We start from the raw sequence: 17,881 nt of genomic DNA, 5'->3' as shown, positions 1-17,881 counted from the left end.
CTTCCTTGGGTTCCAAGTGAAGCAACTCAAGGACGGCACCTTCATCTCCCAAACGAAGTACACGCAAGATCTGCTAAAGCGGTTTGGGATGAAGGACGCCAAGCCCGCAAAGACTCCGATGGGGACCGACGGACACACCGACCTCAACAAAGGAAGTAAGTCCGTTGATCAAAAAGCTTACCGGTCAATGATAGGTTCTTTGCTTTACTTATGTGCTAGTAGACCGGATATTATGCTTAGCGTATGCATGTGTGCTAGATTTCAATCCGATCCTAAGGAGTGTCACTTAGTGGCGGTGAAGCGAATTCTTAGATATTTGGTTGCTACGCCTTGCTTCGGGCTCTGGTATCCAAAGGGGTCTACCTTTGACTTAGTTGGATACTCAGACTCCGACTATGCTGGATGTAAGGTTGATAGGAAGAGTACATCGGGGACGTGCCAATTCTTAGGAAGGTCCCTGGTGTCATGGAACTCTAAGAAACAAACTTCCGTTGCCCTATCCACCGCTGAGGCCGAGTATGTTGCCGCAGGACAGTGTTGCGCGCAACTACTTTGGATGAGGCAAACCCTCAGGGACTTTGGCTACAATCTGAGCAAAGTCCCACTCCTATGTGACAATGAGAGTGCTATCCGCATGGCGGAAAATCCTGTTGAACACAGCCGCACAAAGCACATAGACATCCGGCATCACTTTTTGAGAGACCACCAGCAAAAGGGAGATATCGAAGTGTTTCATGTTAGCACCGAGAACCAGCTAGCCGATATCTTTACCAAGCCTCTAGATGAGAAGACCTTTTGCAGGCTGCGTAGTGAGCTAAATGTCTTAGATTCGCGGAACTTGGATTGAATTGTAGCATACATGTGTTTATGCATTTGATCAGGTTCATTCTGCATTTTGTTGCTTATTGTGGTGCTCAAGTTGTACCAACACTCCCTGGACCTCACAAGTCCGTTGCAAAGTGATGCACATGTTTAGGGGGAGATGTGTTACAACTTGACCCTTTGAGACTAACCTTGTGCTTAAGTTTGATAATTTAGTCTCGAAGGAGGATTGAAAGGGAAAAGGTGAACTTGGACCATGAAAGACTTCCACTGCACTCCGCTGAGAGGGTAACTAATTCCAAGTTCATCTCATGAAATCTTATTGCCATTTGCTCTTAATTGAAGACTTTGGTGAGGCAATGGGGTTAACAGGCCAAGATTGATCCCGTTTTGGTGCTTGATGCCAAAGGGGGAGAAAATAAAGGCCAAAGTGATAAATGGATCAGCTACCACTTGAGAGATTTTGAAAATAGTAGAATAGAGTTTTTGTTTTGTCAAAAGCTTTTATTATCTCTTATTGTCTCTATTTTCAAAAGTTGGCTTCTTGTGGGGAGAAGTGTTGATTATGGGAAAAAGGGGGAGTTTTTGAAATCTTTGATCAATCTCTTTTGGAATGACTCTCTTTATACTTCAACATGTGTGTTTGACTTAGAGATAGAGATTTGAGTTTGATTTGCAAAAACAAACCAAGTGGTGGCAAAGGATGATCCATATATGCCAAAATTGAATAAAACCAATTTGAGTTTTTATTTAAAGTGATTTTGCACTTGTTCTAGTTGCTTTATGTTGTGTTGGCATAAATCACCAAAAAGGGGGAGATTGAAAGGGAAATGTGCCCTTGGGCCATTTCTATGTATTTTGGTGATTGAGTGCCAACACATGTGCTTAATTGGGAATTTATGTACATGGATGAACAAGGTGAAAATCATGAAGTAAAGGTATGTTTCTAAGCCTTAGTACATTGGTTTTAAGTACTAATATATTTATCTAAGTGTTAGAAACAGAAAGAAGAAGAATAGAGAAAAGGAGAAGGGACTTGGCTGTGTGCTGCCAAGACCCAGCTCAGTCTGGAGCACCGGACTGTCCGGTGTGCACCGGACAGTATCCGGTGCGCCAGGCTGGCGCGACTCAAACAAGCCGCTCTCGGGAAATTGACCGGCGACTTCGGCTAAAATTCACCGGACTGTCCGGTGTGCACCGGACTGTCCGGTGAGCCAACGGTCGGCCAGGGCCAACGGTCGGCCGCGCAATCCGCGCGGGACACGTGGCCGAGCCAACGGTCGGAAGACGGCACCGGACTGTCCGGTGTGCACCGGACATGTCCGGTGCGCCAACAGCGCCAGATCTGCCAACGGTCTGCAACGGTCGTCTTCGCCGTTTAAGGAAACAAATCGGGCACCGGACAGTGTCCGGTGTGCACCGGACTGTCCGGTGCCCCCGACGACAGAAGGCAAGGATGGCCTTCCGGATTTGCTCTCAACGGCTCCTAGCTGCCTTGGGGCTATAAAAGGAGCCCCTAGGCGCATGGAGGAGATACACAAGCAACCTTTGAGCATTCTTGATCATCCACACTAAGTCTCTGCGCATTCGTTTGTGTTTCTAAGAGATTCGAGCTCTGTTCTAAGTGAGAACTCTGAGATAGTCTTGTGAGCTCGATTCTTGGCCGTGTGTGTGCGCTTTTGCTGTGGATTTGTGTGTGTTGCTTCCCTTCCTTACTCTGTGTTTCATTTGTGATCATATACTTGTAAGGGCAAGAGACTCCAATTTGTGGAGATTCCTTGCAAACGGGATAGTGAAAGGAAAACAAAACACCGTGGTATTCAAGTGGGTCTTTGGACCGCTTGAGAGGGGTTGATTGCAACCCTCGTCCGTTGGGACGCCACAACGTGGAGTAGGCAAGCGTTGGTCTTGGCCGAACCACGGGATAAAACCACTGTGTCACTCTGTGCTTGATTGGATTCTTGTGGTTATTGTGTTTTGACTCCTCTCTAGCCACTTGGCATAAACTGTGCTAACACCTAATCAAGTTTTGTGGCTATAAGTTTGAAGTTTTTTACAGGATCACCTATTCACCCCCCCCTCTAGGTGCTCTCAGCAGTTCCCCTTCCCCTGTACTCGCAGCGGCCGGCAAAGACAACAGTTCCTGCCGACCAGCCCTACTCACACGAAGCCGAGCCCCCTCCTCCGCGCTAACCCTACGTTTTGCAACCGCCCTTCGTCGGCGGCGCCCGGTGCTAGGGCCTGGCACGTCTGGCGCGTCCGCGGCGTGTGGCGAAGCCTCCGCCGCAGCCACATCCAAAGCCGCAAAATAATCCAAGTCCTCCTCCGACGACTCCTCAGTCCACTCAACCGAGCTCCCGGAGTCGGTAAAATCAAAAAACTCAGATGCAAACCCACCATATTCATTCCCACCTTCCGCGGTCGAAGCCGCCAAAAACTCAGTAGCAGCGGTTGCGTGCGCAGGCCCAAAATCTTGAACCTGCGCAGCAACCAAAATTCAGCACAGCATCCAAAAATTCCCCAACCCTAAACAACCACTACGCCACCTGCGAAGGCCCGGACGCTGCGGGAGCCTCCGCCGTCGGCTCCGCAGCTGCCTCCGCCGCTGCCTCCGCCGTTGTTTCCACCGCGGGATCTTCAGCACTCAGCACAGCAGCTGCGGGGGCATCAGGGGCGCCTTCGGCCACCTTCGGGGGCAGGTCTTCCCCGGCCACAGCGGATGTGGGGGCAGCCGTCGCGGTCGCTGCGGTCTCCGGGGTTGGCTCCAGGGCGACCCCAGTCACAGCCTCCGCGAGGGTCGGCTCCGGGTCTGGCAGCGCGCTGTTCAGAGCCCCGAAGTCGTCCACCCGCTCGCCGCGCTCCGCCTAGGACAAGACACACAGATTCAGCAAACACACGCACAGCCCGCATACAGCAAACGCCAAACAAACGACAACGTTACCTGAGCCCTCGCAGTCTCGGCCCGCTCCCTGACCACCTCACGACCGTACAGACCCCACATCCGGTCATAAAGGGCCCTGGCGGATTCCTTCACTACGGGGTCTTTGACCTTATAGATATCTCGCTCAAAATCTTCATCCGCCTGGTCGAAGGCCTCGAAGTGCCGGCACCCTTCGCGGGAGAGCGCGTTCATCGCCCCCTCGCAGGTGACCAGGGAGGCGTACGACATCAACCCCCCCACGACGGCTGGAAGTTCCAGCAGCTCCTCCTGCACCCACTGCAGACAGCGAAGGCCGGGCTCTCGGTCCGGCACTTCGAAGTCACCGGTCCGCGCACCCAGCTCACGATATGTATCCATAAGCTGCGTGCGCGTCCGTTCGGCCTCCGCATGCATCGCGGCCTCGACCTCCTTCGCGCGGCTCTCCAGAGCGGTGAGCCGCTCTTGCAGATGTTCGGCGAGCTCCTTGGCAAGATTGCCCTCCGCCCGCGCCAGCTTGGCCTCCGCCTGCGCAGCCTGCCCCTTGGCGACGGCCTCGTTAGCTTCCCTCCTCTCCGCCGCCAGTTGGCGCCGGAGGTCAGCCTTCTCCCTCTCCAGGGCAGCCACCCTGTCCGTCAGCTTACGGCACTTGCTGTCGGAGGCCGACTTCTCACGGACAGCGTCAGCATGTTGTGTCCGAAGTCTCTCGACTTCGGCAGACACAGCTGCCGTGAGGGCCCCCGACGCAGTACGGCTGGCGAAGTCAGCCACCTGCAGCGCCGCGGCGCAGTACGTAAGGCTGTTGCCCCAAAAGAGGTGGGGGAGAGAGTATAACTCAGCGGACCTGACTCAGCGCCTCCGTCGCCTGACTCAGCGCCTCCGTCACTCCCTTCAGCCGGCGGGTCGCTGCGCCCGCCTCGTCCCTGACCACGGCGAGGGCCGACACCTCGCCTCCGGCGTCAAGGGCCTCGCCCCTCGCCTTCGGCACTATGGCCGCCGTCGCGATCTCCGCGCCAGGCGCAACCATAGCAAGCCGGCCCTCGTCCGACCCTGCAACGCATCTTCGAATTAAAAAAAAATAAAAAAAATAATAATAATAGGCCAACGACTTACCACCAAGATAGTCGTCTACAGTAATATCGGTGCCGAAGTCGGCAACGCGCTTGCCCGACAACGGCAACGCTCGAGCCGCCTTCGAAGCCTCCGCCACTCCGCTGGCCGGCGGCACCACCTTCGTTGACTTGGAGCCTCCGGCGCCGGCCGTCGCCTCCGGCGCCTTGCTAGGTGCAGCGGCGCCCGCCTTCGCCGCCAGTGGCGGCTTGCCTCCGCCGGGGGCCGCAGCCTTCGCAGCCCCCCGCTGCCGCTTCGGCCTAGCTTCATGCAGCCTGACCGCCGCCTGGCGTTTTTGCGCCGCCCCTTGGCGATCCTTGTCCATCACTGCCCACACAACAGCACCGATATTTCGCCCGTAAGGAAAAACTCTCCACTGGTGAACCATACGAGATGTAAAACAGTCCTCCTCAGCCGCGCAGGGGATAGGAACATTTCTAGGCCAGCAGCCCCAGGTAACCCTCAGCATCCGAGCCGAAGACTCCCGGAGCTCGGGCGAAGACATCCTTTCCCCCGGGGCCGCACACGTCCTCATCAACTCTCTAGCAAAACTGTCAGACACCCCAAGTCCTCCCATCGCAGTACCTAATTTTCTCTTTTTCGAGGAAGAGGCGGCCGCCGGCGCAGGGTCGTCTCTAGTCTCCACCGCCGGTTTCTTCCCACGGCGGTCCGCTTCGTCTTGACCGGGATAGCCGTCGTACGGCAGTTGATTTAATTCGAAGACCCTGTTCAAACGGTCATTTGACCCGCGGATATCAAAGCTGCGCTGGCCTTCCGTCCTCGGCACGTAACGTCCCACGAGCCGCACCGCCAAGTCCTCCGCATCACGCACAAAGGCGGCCGGGTCACGGTTTCGCAAATTCAGTGCGAAGGCGGGACTTCGCACCACCCTTCCTCCGTGAAAGGGCATCTGGCGAGGGCACACTTCACCCAACGCCCAGCCGTGCGCCAAGGGCCAGACCCCGTACGCCACGAACTCTTCAACTAAATCACGCCCACTACTCTGACCGGCGGCGCACCGAAGGGCCCCTTCGTCTGCATCCTCTTCTGCCACTTCAAAGGGCGGATACGCAGAGTAATAATGAGAGCACAACTCAGACACGAGGAGTCCCTCATGGTCTTTGACAGCACCCTCAGCAACGTAAAACCAAAATCCATTCCAATTGCCCCACTTGTTGCGGGCGCACGGAACCAACTCCACTACTGGCATTGTGGTCTTGCCGGTCTTCGGCGTGAATGTGCATGACCCGAACTGGGCAACTCCGTCCCCAACCATCCTCTTCTGCCAATGCAAACAATAATTCTTCGCAAAAACTTCAACCGACGGCTGTCCGCCGTACGAAGTCGTCGCCCAGACATACTTCGCCAGCGCCACCATGGCATTCGGTGTCAGCTGATGTATTTGAACGTTGAATCTACGCAGGACTTCGCCAACAAACCGGTGCGCAGGCAAGCGGAGACCGGCGGCGAAGAACGCCTCGAAAACGACCAACTCACCCTCCGGCTCGGGGACTTCCTCCGTCCCCGGAGCACGAGCAACTCCGCCGCCAAAGTAGCCCAACCGCTGCATATCTTCAACGCGGGCTGACGTCATCCGTGACACACCAAAATCAACAGAGTCGCCGACGCGCAACTCCTCCACCACCAAGCTACTCAACGTCTCCTCAGACGAGGCGGCCGCCGGCGGCGTGGTGTCGGCGGAAGAAGAAGAGGACGGCATTGCTACGTACCGTCGGCGGCGACGGGCGGTCTGCTTCACTCGAGCCAGATCTCCGGCGATCAAGAGCACGGCGGGCAGACGAGCAGCAAGACGGCGGGCGGCTAGGGTTTTCGCGGAGCGCGGAAGGCAAAGTTTAAAAAGCACCGACCCCCGCCCCCTTTTATAGGCAGGGCGCGGCTCTTCGGGAAACCCGCAATCCGACAGGGCGCGGCGCTTCGGGAAACCCGCAATCCAACAGTACGCCGTCCATCAACGGTCACATCGAAAACCCCCGCGGAACCACTTCGAGCGAGGGCAGCGTCTCCGCCATCTAGCGACGTCTTCGGCACCAGGTGACTTTGTCGAACTGGTCCCTCGGAGGGCAAATGTTGGGGCGAAGGCAAAGACGCCACCCTTCGCTCGTCGCCTTTCGCTGCAGTCGCTGGTTTGACGAAGACAAAACGGGCAGGGACACCCTTCGCTTCATTCAGCACCAGACGAAGGCCTGCGGTGACGTCTCCCCGCAGCACGGCCTCGTCCTGCTCTGAGGCCCACGTGTGATCTGGACCATTGTAACGGGCCCCGCGTGGCCGCCTTTGTGTTACGGGCCTAGTTTGTAAATGCATTCTTGTAAGTACAGCTTGTAACCCTGCTTTATGGGAATATTCTGGGGATAAACTAGGTGTCCGAGGGCACATGCGTCCTTAACACAAGGCGCTGGGCACTCAGATACCTATAAATACCCCCGCACAGTGCCCGTGAGAGGCTAGATTAACAGAGCTATTTGCCCCCGAGCACGTAACCCTGTTGTCGCCACCGTTCATCCTTGTTGGCCTCCTTGCTGCTGAGAGCAAGTTCCAACAACAGTAGCCACAAAATAAGCATATGTTGTTTATCAACATCAACGTGAAGTTCCTGTAATTCATCTTTTATTGCTTTCCATTTTACAAATCATGCAATAATGTTCACCTAACAGTACTATTACATCCAGACACTCTGATGTTTGCAAAACACAACAAATTGTTCCAGATTATGGATTACACAAAAATAGGACCAACTTTAGCTGATAGGATATAAAGCACGCGGCAACGCCACGCGAAAATTCTAGTTATGTAGAATAGAGTGTACTATTTTGAAGTTAAAAAGATGAGCAGGTCATTCAGAGAGAATGAAGGCCAGTGGTTGGACTGTAAAAGTGGTAGCCGACTGTCCTTCCGCGTTGAATCTTACATATGAATTCAAGAACAAACTAACAAAATACAAACATGGAAATATCTACATACGTGCTGCATTGACAATGAACATCGGCCATGCATCTTCACATCGGCGTAGATCATTGTTGCGGTGGAGAGATCTTGAGGTCGAGGCCAACGTTGACCCCGTTGTAGGCGATCGGAGCGAACATCCACATATCATCCGAGCTCAAAAGCTGCGCATAACGAAAGAGTTTTGAATACTACTAGTACATGAAATGAAATTTCAGCGCACGCCAGCAACAAGATTTTGGCTAGGGGCTAGAATTTTGCAAGAACCAACCTTGATCTGGAGCTGCAAGAACTTGACGTATTGAGCTGCCTCTTCAAGCATCGTGCTGATATCTACCTGAAAAAACACGGCCGTATGCACAAACGTTAGAACGACTAGTCGTTATCCTAAGCCTTTCTGCTTAAAAAAAACTACTGCGAGTTATTTCTGTTGTCGATCTCTCAAGCACTGCTTGTTAGCTTGCCTTGGTTCCATTGGGAACAAGAGTCTGCAGTACTTTCAGACGCTCATTGATCCGCTCTCTCCTTTTCTGCGTCAACGAAAGCAAGGCAACTTCAGAACCTAGTCTCCGACAGCAGTAGGCAAGTGCGTGTAACTACATGCAACTTCTTCATCGCGATTGTCGTCGCGAGAATTTCAATAATCTCGTTACCCTGGCGTAGAGGCTTTGCGGATCAGTGGCAGCCCCACGCCCAGCCCTGGCCTTCCCACCTGCTGCCGACGACGACGACTTCTTGGACGCCGAGCTCACGTTGCTGCACGCGGCGGTCATCTCCAGCGAGTCGTCGTCAGACAGGTAGTAGTTGTCGGAGCACTGCTGCGGCTGTGCAACATTATTATTGCCGTCGTCGCCGCCGTTGCTCTCCTCCTGGTTGCCTCGGCTGCACGCGCCTTTGTGCGCCTTCTTGCCCTTCTTCTGCGCCTGATGCAAATGCAACACTCCGTCCGTCAGGCATCTAATCCATGCATCCAATGCACTGACATGCCCTACGATTAAGAGAGTTCATGGCATAGCACACTTACCGGTACTGCGGTGGATCGCGATTTCTTCTTTGGAACGACGGTGCACGTGGTGTTCTCGCCCTTCTTCTGATCCTCCAGCTGCCTCCTCTTGCACACCGGCGCCGTTTCACCGTTACCGCCGCCGCCGTGGCCGATGCCCTCGCCTTCCTGGTGGTACTCGAAGTCGAGGTTCAGATCGAGCATGAAGCTGGGGTCCGCCACCTGCTCCTCCGGCACGAAGAAGTCGCCGGTGATCGTGAACGTGTTGCTGCCATAGTAGTAGTCATAGTCGTAGCAGCTTGCACTTGCACCCGGGTCGGGTTGCTGCATCTGCGTGCAGTACGGGTACGCCGCGGCCGAGCTGTAGTGCTGGTCGTCAGCTTCTTGGCCAGGCCAGCACATGGCCATGGCCGTCGGCGTTGTTGGCTGCTTCTGCTCGTTGCCAGAGTACTGCACCCCGAGCAGCTGGGCCATTGCCTCGGAGTCCTCCACGGCGACTGACGGATCAAACGAGTGCCAGCCCGCCTCGGAGGACTCCATCGTTTTTCCCTTTTGGTACTAGTTTTGGTATGATGGCGAAGCTGCTGGTGAATGGGGATGTGCGTGTCTGATTTTATAGTAGCAGCACTGGCACCAGCGCACGGCTTCTAGTTTTCAGTTCAGTGTTAAGGGAATGTTCCCGCGTACAAGTCTGACCATTTGCTTGCGCCTTCAACATCAGACTGACGTGTTGTTAAATTCAAAAGCATTCTGTGGATCGGAAACTAAAGCATTTCCAGTTGGAGATGCTAGCTAGACAGCTCAATAACACCACTGAAAATCGCGCAACGATGTAATAATAATAGGACAATGATTTGGAAAAAAAAAACAAATCAGATAAAAAAAAGTATACATGGTTTCGTCTGAGGGACAATTAACGAAATGGGCGCAATCCTGAGAATCCAGATGATTGCATGAATAATAATAATTGGTTGCAGTAGGCAAACATGATTAGGTGATTGCTAGAGTAATGTACAGTGGTAGACTTAAAAGAGCGGTTTGCACTTGAAGATGAAGTCAGGCAAAGATTAAGAGACTTGGATGGTAGGACTGTGGTTGGGGTTGGGGAATAAAGAATGGGATGGTCGTGAAGAAGTCGGCGAGATCGTGGGGAAGAGTTCTTCGCCATTATAATTTCAAAATGAGGAGATAGTTTGGTGCTTCATATCATTGATTCTGATCTTTGCCTCCCCACATAGGGACTTCACAACTAACTCTTATTTGTGTCTCTGTGTGTTTCACTAGTCTCTTGGCTATAACTTAGAGTGATCGGGCATCATTCTATTTTTTTTCCATTAGTTAGTAAACATCTGATAGTTTAGTTCCGTTCGTGTGTTTGTGTTTATTCTCATCTGGTCCCCCTTGTTCCAAACTATGAATGCGTATATTGTCTGTCTCTTGCCGGCATGTACCAATAGCTAGCTTTGCGTCACCCACTCGCTGCTCTTTTTGAGGAAGAACGACATGCATTAAGTTAGGTAGGCTTTGGTTCTGTGGGTCGGATCGGAGCCGCTCTACTTTTAATTTGTTGTTGTTATTTGGATTGGTTCTATGTAGAATAGATTGACTTTAAAAAATTCACGCTCAAATGCTAAACCATTCGGCTCCTCAAAATCTCTTGGACGGGGCCGCCTTTTGGCATAGAGCCGCTCCATCTCAAATAGCTTCGAAACCAAACACTACATTATTTTCTCACTCATTGTATTCGTCCGGTGCTTCCCTTGTTAAAAAAATTAGGTGTTTTTTTGGTTCAGAGAACAATAACGTAAATGTAAACGGTATGTGTTTTTCCATACGTCCATAGCTTTAATTTCCTTTACATTTGCATTACCGATGCTACAACCAAACTGTTGTAAGGTGATTCAAATTCTACTTATAATATTAGGCTGTCTCTAGCAGCGTCCTCTAAATTACATCTCCTAAAGGAATATTCTGTGTCCTTTACAACACTCTAAAAGATTCTGTCCTCTATATCTTTCCAGTCTCCAGCAACGTCCCATAAATTCGGTCCACTAAAGCTACAGTGTTAGCGGATTTCTTTTTTCCATTTCTTTTCCTATTTTCTTTGTTTTCTTCCCATTTCACGCAATACAAAGGATGCAAAAATAGTGTATTTCATTAATTTGCAAATAATAATCTCCGAAAGAATGCTTGATTAATAATTTCGAATTGTAAATATTAATTAACATTTGATGTGATATTGTGTGTAATTGTTATCGATAAAACGTCGCATAGTATTTTATTGGTATAAAAATATGTTTCGAGGTTGACATGCTTCCACCGTAAGCCACGACACTTCTTCAACAAGCCATCGATAAGCTTCATCTGCACGCCAGCACGATGGCTTGTATCCGAAGCCTACTGGTACAAACCCTAATGTACCACAAATAAGAAGTCTCATAACAACATCCTCGCAGAAATAAACTCTGGTACAAACACCGTGACACTAAAACCAACATGAAGTATGATAAGAATAATAAGTAAATTGTCACAAATCCTCACACAAACCAGTCTGATACTACGCCTCATGCAGAAATGGTAAAAAGCAAATGGTAAAACTGATCCTCACTTACTAGATGAGGATGAGCCAGTAACTCTTGCTAAGATCTCTTGTTGCTTGGCTTCATAGTATTGTCGAAGAAGAGGGTTACATTTATTGAGATCCATGCTTAAGATCATGACCTCCTCTTCCTTGTCCTGCTTAAGTTTCTGCATTTCCATCCTTAATTTCTCTAGGTTCAACTTCTTCTTTTCAAGGAGCAGTTTTTGCCTCTCGTTTTTGTTCATTGACTCCAACTTCTTTTTCTCTGTTGTAACTGTTGTTTTGTACACAGAAAGGTGCTCCAAAGAAAGATCTCCTATCCGTGTCATGAACTCCAAATCTGAGGAAGATGTGTCGACAGATTGAGTTCGCTTAGCTTTGTCCTTTGAAGAATCCCGACCAATTGGTCTCTTGGATGTGATGCTAGTTGGAACCGACTCCTCTGCATCAACATCGATAGTATTAGATTGGGTGGGAACTGGGTTGGCATGTTGATTTTGGTGACCCAAGTGGTTGTCCATCCATTTCGGTTGATCCTTTAGTATGGCCCAACAATGCAAAAAGTGGAACAACTTCTTCTCAATAGCTTCAAATCTAGGCGCTGCAAGTGAAGTCTGCAAGTAACATATGATTAGCCCAGGAACATATAAAAATAACAAAAACTACTAAATTGTGTTTGATAGTAAAGATGTACCTTGTCTGCGTCAGTTGGCCCACTAGGGTTTTGTCGGAGGACTGTCATCATGTAACAAGCAAAAGTAGAACGCAGTGTTTTGATAGTATCCCATCTACTTATCAAAGATTTTGTCGACCTTTCCGGCAATGTTCCTCGTCTAGAGTTGTAAGCCTCAGTAATTCGACTCCAAAACCCTTGATGCTTCTGCCCTATGTTAATTATGGGATCACAACTTACAGCAAGCCAAGCATGACAAACCCTCATGTCCTCATCAACGGTGAAGTTTGCTAGCTTAGTTTGTTGATTAGGCTTCTTAGGTACAACTGTGGCGTTGATCCCTCGGCGTGGCCATCCACTGGAAGTTGAAAATGTTGACTCCCAACAGGTTGCTCGTCAATCTAGCTAAGGAAGCTACAATATTGTGACATCACCTGGTTCCAATCCGTTCCCATTCTATAGAACAAAAGCACAACAAACTTGTCATCAATGTACTACTATGTAACAATAATTGCAATCATTTGAAAATGAAAAATTGGTATGAATTCACGCAAACATACTAAAACACAACTGATAAATAATTGTACTAGTTCAAATGGTTTGAGTGTATAACCAAGACAACACTCAAAACCCACAAAATCATGACAAGATGATACTAGTTTGGTCATACACAAGCTGCTACCATTTCAAGTTTTCGTCATACAGACGCGGCTGCCATACATACTAATACTATTATTAAAGACCAACCAACATACTAGTAGGGATATGTGTCGTCGGTTGAGTAGTCACGACCATCGTCGTAGCCGACTATTTCATCATAGTTAATTGGTGAATCTTCTTGTATGAGAAGCTCGTCTTCTGAATCATCTTGTATCAGAAGCTCTCTACTGCCTCCTCTTGTGTCGGAATTTCGTTAACTTCACACTGATCCTTATTCTCGACCTCCCACTGGGTTTGCACTGCTACCTATTAAAGATCCTTGGCGAGGTCATCAATCTCAACTAATGCTCGGTTCATTTCATCCAACAATGGTGAGTTGAAAGGCTAGAAGGCTGCATTGACGACATCAACAATGTCACAACTACGCTTTTGAACAACTCTGAGCAAAGTAGCCAGTGCTTTTCGGAGCTTTTCGTTCTCCGATTCCATGGCTACATCAAACACAGTGTTCTATTAGTTACCACGACCTAGAAATTAATGTTAAACTATCTAAAACAAACTTCTGCATATTGAAGGCAAGGTGAATACGCAAGTTAGTTTGGGCTAAATGTAACCAAGTGAAGAACCCTAAAAGCATGGAACTACATACCTCATTGCAGTACAATCGCATTGCATTGAAGTGAAAACATGTATTTAGATAAGGCAACAATATTGTACATACACCGAAGATAAGTACTGGACACATCATATTTCTATGTATTTGTGTGCACCATGAAAACCTAAACCTGAAGTTGCTTTCAAATACAAGGGAGATGAATTTGAATCAAGAGCGTGTTCATCAATGGAAGGCTACGGATCTAGGAGAACGGAAAAGTTTAGGTTTTCATGGACTGATTGGATCAAGAGCGTGTTCATCAATGGAAGGCTACGGATCCGGGAGAACGAAAAAGTTGTATCACCGTAAACCTAAACCCTAATGGCATGGCCAAAATATGGTATAGAAAACACATCGCATAACAAAATATGGTCATAAATCGAACGTATACACAATCGAAATATGTAGATCCAACCTGGTTCTGCTCGGATCTGGTGCGGTGGACCGAATCAAAGAGGATGAGGACAGCGGCGAAGAGTTGTGCTTCCTTTTCTTGCCAACCTTCGACGAAGACGGTGGACGACGAAGACGTTTAGCGATGGCGACTTTCCTCTGAGGAGCTGGGGGAACCTCGCTTGCAGCTGCCCTTGCGGCGGCTCGCTCCTCCTCGCTTGTAAGAGCCACGATCAGTCCGCCGCTAGACCCGCCCGCGCAACCCCTCTTCTCTCCCAGCTTCCTCGATGCTGGCGGCAAAGCACGCCGGATCGAGGGCTCCGCCCCGGGAGACACAGTCGCCAGCGCGCGGAGGGAGGAGGCGTATGTTTCAGCGCGGCGGGAGCTCGATCCGTCGCGCGGATAGCGCACGGTGGGGAGCCTCCACATTTACGGTGCCTGTCTGGTGCGCTATAATTTAGAGGACGCTATAGAGGACCTTGTTGGACGTGTAGGGGACCTGACAGACCTCTACGTTTAGGGTACATGTCCATATAGCGGCTCTTGTTGGAGCCAGTCTTATGTGCTATTATGAATTCTATTTGAATCGTTTGGATCCCTTAAGATATAAGCCTATGCCAAATTCATAAGATGAGAGGTGGAAATTGATTTTATTTATCACTATGTTTCTACTCTGCAACTTATAATATGTGTATTGGCTCGCTCTCCTATAGTAAAAATATAGTATGTGTTTTTCCATATATGCTTGGCCTAGAGAAATCTTGGGATGGGAGACCAGCCAGGTAGTTTTTTCGGTTGCGCATGAGTAAGGACAAAGTGCACACAAAAGATTCGTATTGGTCTGTGAGGATGATCTATATTACTAGAGGGCCCTCAGAAGTAAGTACCACTGGTTCAGGAGTGGATGGCGTGTTACACAACTGATAGAAATTACCTAATGAGGCCCACTAGTGGTCGTCCTACGCCGCCTCGTCTTGGCCCGCCACACACAACCACTACTTGTCGTCACTGTCGCCATGCCATGGCCCACGCCTCAACCCTGCACCTACCCTCGGCTGCCTTCTGCTATTGTCGTGCCATGGCTCGCTCCTCGGCCTCATGCTAGACACTTTTGTGCTTCACCCTGCATTTGCTCCCTGTGCTAGCCGCCACAGTCGTCCCACCGTGTCTCAACCCCATGCCGGTGGCACGCTTTGCCCTAGACCTACCCTTTGCTTCGGCTACAATCGTGGACTCGTCGCAACTCACACCAACATTGACCGCCATCGTTGCTCCTCGTCCTGCACCTCGCACCCGTGCCTGCCACCACCACGCCTCACCCTGTCGCTGGCGGGGGCCATCGTGGGAGATTCAAGGTTTGCTAACTTGTATTATTTTTATTACAACATCTTGACATGGCTTATGGGATAGGCAACACATACTGTGCTCAAAGGGATACAATGCTCATATACATATTTTAAATCTAGGACATCCATCTCAAAAGTATATTGTGCTCAAAGGTTGTTGGTTCGTGTTGCAAGTGCAAAACTGGACAATCAGGTTGAGGGTTGTCAATGATGATGAAGATGAAAATCCATCCCAAGTCAATTGAGCGTGTGGCCCAATTCTGGCAATTTACATGTGATGAGCGTGTGGAAGATGTTTAGTTAGTAGTCTTCTGATCTCGGGATATGTTGATCTAGTTCCGGTTTGAACTTCATGTCAGACATTTAGCAAACTGTTATTTTGGTCCTCCAGATGGAAACTTTGTATGCTTGTGGGTGAATCCCCCTTTCGGTGGGTAAACCTGAATCAGGTTAACGTCACTAGAAGAATTCACATCAGCTTGTCCTCTTACCTGTCCAGTTTCTATGTTCTGACATGTGTCTCAAATGTATCCTTCTAATTTGAATGCTACTTTTAAAAACTCAAATGTATTTATGTTATGAGAATAATAGAAATGGGGAGGTCCTCTGTTCAAAATAATAATAATGGAATGTGATTAGCCTTAACGTCATCCAAGGATTTCTACGCAATTTGACTATATTGTTCTTAATATGGTGTAAGGCTGTAAGCTTCTATCAGACTCGTAATATCCATTCAAAGATCTGAGAGTTGCTGCACATAACTAGGGGTATTAGATTCTAACGCAAACAATAACCAATTTAGTTATCAAGTGTAAACTTGATTATATCTGTGTTTATTTATTTATTAGAGTACTTGTGTGCCTTCATATATACCTTGCTTGATTAACAAATCTATACCTGGGCACCATTTTTCGGTAGTTTAAGTTGAGGATATTTTGCTACTACATTTTTCATGTGTTTATGTTAGATTTAATTGGGCATGTTCCATTTCTATTCAACAATTAAATAAAAAAATATAAGGCTAGGTAATGTTAGATGCAATATGCATATAAACTATGCAGTGTAACTGATAGTTTAATGTGTGTTAAGTGTATCATAACCATTATGTGCTAGTGGATCATGATGTTTTAGTGTTTTCTAGTACTAGTATAGATAACTAATTTGTCGCTTTGATCAATTACTACTAATGGATGATGCTACGATGACCACACTCAATTAATGAGTCTGGATCCTCGCCTTTGTCTTCTATTGTTTCTGCATAAAAGCGGCATTGCTTCTCTTGTTCATAAGAGATAACACACATAGCCAAGGACACCATCAGGTTGTTGTTGTGCTGCTCTTTGCCATCTCTGTTTCGATCTCTTGCGTGCATAGGTTGTTGGAAGAGCGTGCCTCTGAAACTCCGTCTAGTTGAGTACTTGCATGGGTAGGCGAGTAATCAGGGTTTTGGGTAGCGTATTAGTGTGACTGCTTGTTTCTTCACGCTCCTATTTTGGTGTTTGAGTATGACATTCCTGGTGTTCAAATAGAAGGTGACGGTGATCACGGTGACATCTTGGTCATGGCATCACTATCTACTTCCGGGTTTGATGTGATCGGCACTCTGACCTTTCTGCACTACATAGAACGAGATAATTACATCAACAAACCATTGTGTTCGTTAGCGAAAACGGTTTTGGTGTTGTTGGATATGCTAATGTAGCGATTCGTATTTTATTTTCCATGATTAAAATCATGATTAGTATTATGTTTGTTAACTTATTTATAATTAGATCATACGTACATACATCTGACCTCATAAAGATGTTTTTTTCCGGATTAAAGTATACCTGAATTTGCATAGTTTAGACAGTTAGCAATGGACGCGTACCTCTGCAGTTTCTCGAAGACTAATCTGCTCGTTGAGGAAAGATAAACAAGTCGGCACAGGTTATCTGCATTTACAGGCACGTTACAACCACGTTTAACTACCAAACACATATAAATACAGAGAAAAACTTGAAGCCACACGTTCGGTCTACTTTGAGCCTTATCAATGTATCGTCATCCGTGTAGCTGTGTCTGTGTGTTGCAGAACAATAGTGCGGTGTGCGCAATTGATGCAACCTACGTTGGCTCTAGTCCTTTTGGTGCACGAATTTCTGACGAACGCGAGTAGGGGCAACACATACATTTTACCCGCGTGCCCGCGGGTAAAAACACTATAGGGTGTGGATATGGGGGTAAGTTTGTACCCGTGGGTACGGGTACGAGTTTGATTCTCAACCCGACGGTTTTTTTTTCTCGTGGATATAAAAATGTTGTACCCATGCACGCAAACCCGCATACCCGCGTGTGTATCGACTTTCTCTGTGGCTTCATGGCCTCGTGCACACAGCCCCCTCGTCACGGCCTCAGCGTGAAACAGGAAGCGTCCGCCCAATCCCCTCCTCACGGCCTTTGGTAGCTAGCTAATGGGCCTTGGCCCTTGCCAACGACAAACACATTTCCACCTTGCCCTGCTATTAAAACAGTTTGCGTCGAGCGCCCATGCCTGCGTATGTGTGGTGTATTGGTGTGCATTGTGTGTCTGTGTAGACTGTAGAGCACATGCATCTCAATTTAGTGCCACCCCGAAAACTTTGAGCGAGCGAAGCCAAAATGATATAAAAGAAGTCTACAGGCACCAGAGAACTCGTAGAACTTTTGTCTAAGATCGGTACATATTTTTATCAGTTTAATAAATATTTATTATTATGTGCTATCAGTTTAATAAAT

General features: G+C 48.7%; 1 protein-coding gene across 1 annotated transcript; it reads right to left on the bottom strand.

Moving 5' to 3' along the window:
* Positions 1-7,460: 7,460 nt before the first annotated feature.
* On the bottom strand, positions 7,461-9,433 carry LOC109942252 (transcription factor bHLH129). The gene is made up of 5 exons (XM_020544089.1): positions 8,838-9,433; positions 8,467-8,736; positions 8,278-8,343; positions 8,085-8,150; positions 7,461-7,977 (listed from the first exon to the last, which is right to left on the bottom strand). The coding sequence occupies exons 1-5, from the start codon at positions 9,354-9,356 to the stop codon at positions 7,882-7,884; spliced, it is 1,017 nt and encodes a 338-aa protein (XP_020399678.1). The 5' UTR covers positions 9,357-9,433; the 3' UTR covers positions 7,461-7,881.
* Between the last annotated feature and the right edge of the window lie 8,448 nt (positions 9,434-17,881).

The sequence above is a fragment of the Zea mays genome, chromosome 9 (genome assembly GCF_902167145.1).
Source record: "Zea mays cultivar B73 chromosome 9, Zm-B73-REFERENCE-NAM-5.0, whole genome shotgun sequence".
Lineage (NCBI taxonomy): Eukaryota > Viridiplantae > Streptophyta > Magnoliopsida > Poales > Poaceae > Zea > Zea mays.
This window is presented reverse-complemented; position numbering and strand designations above follow the sequence as displayed.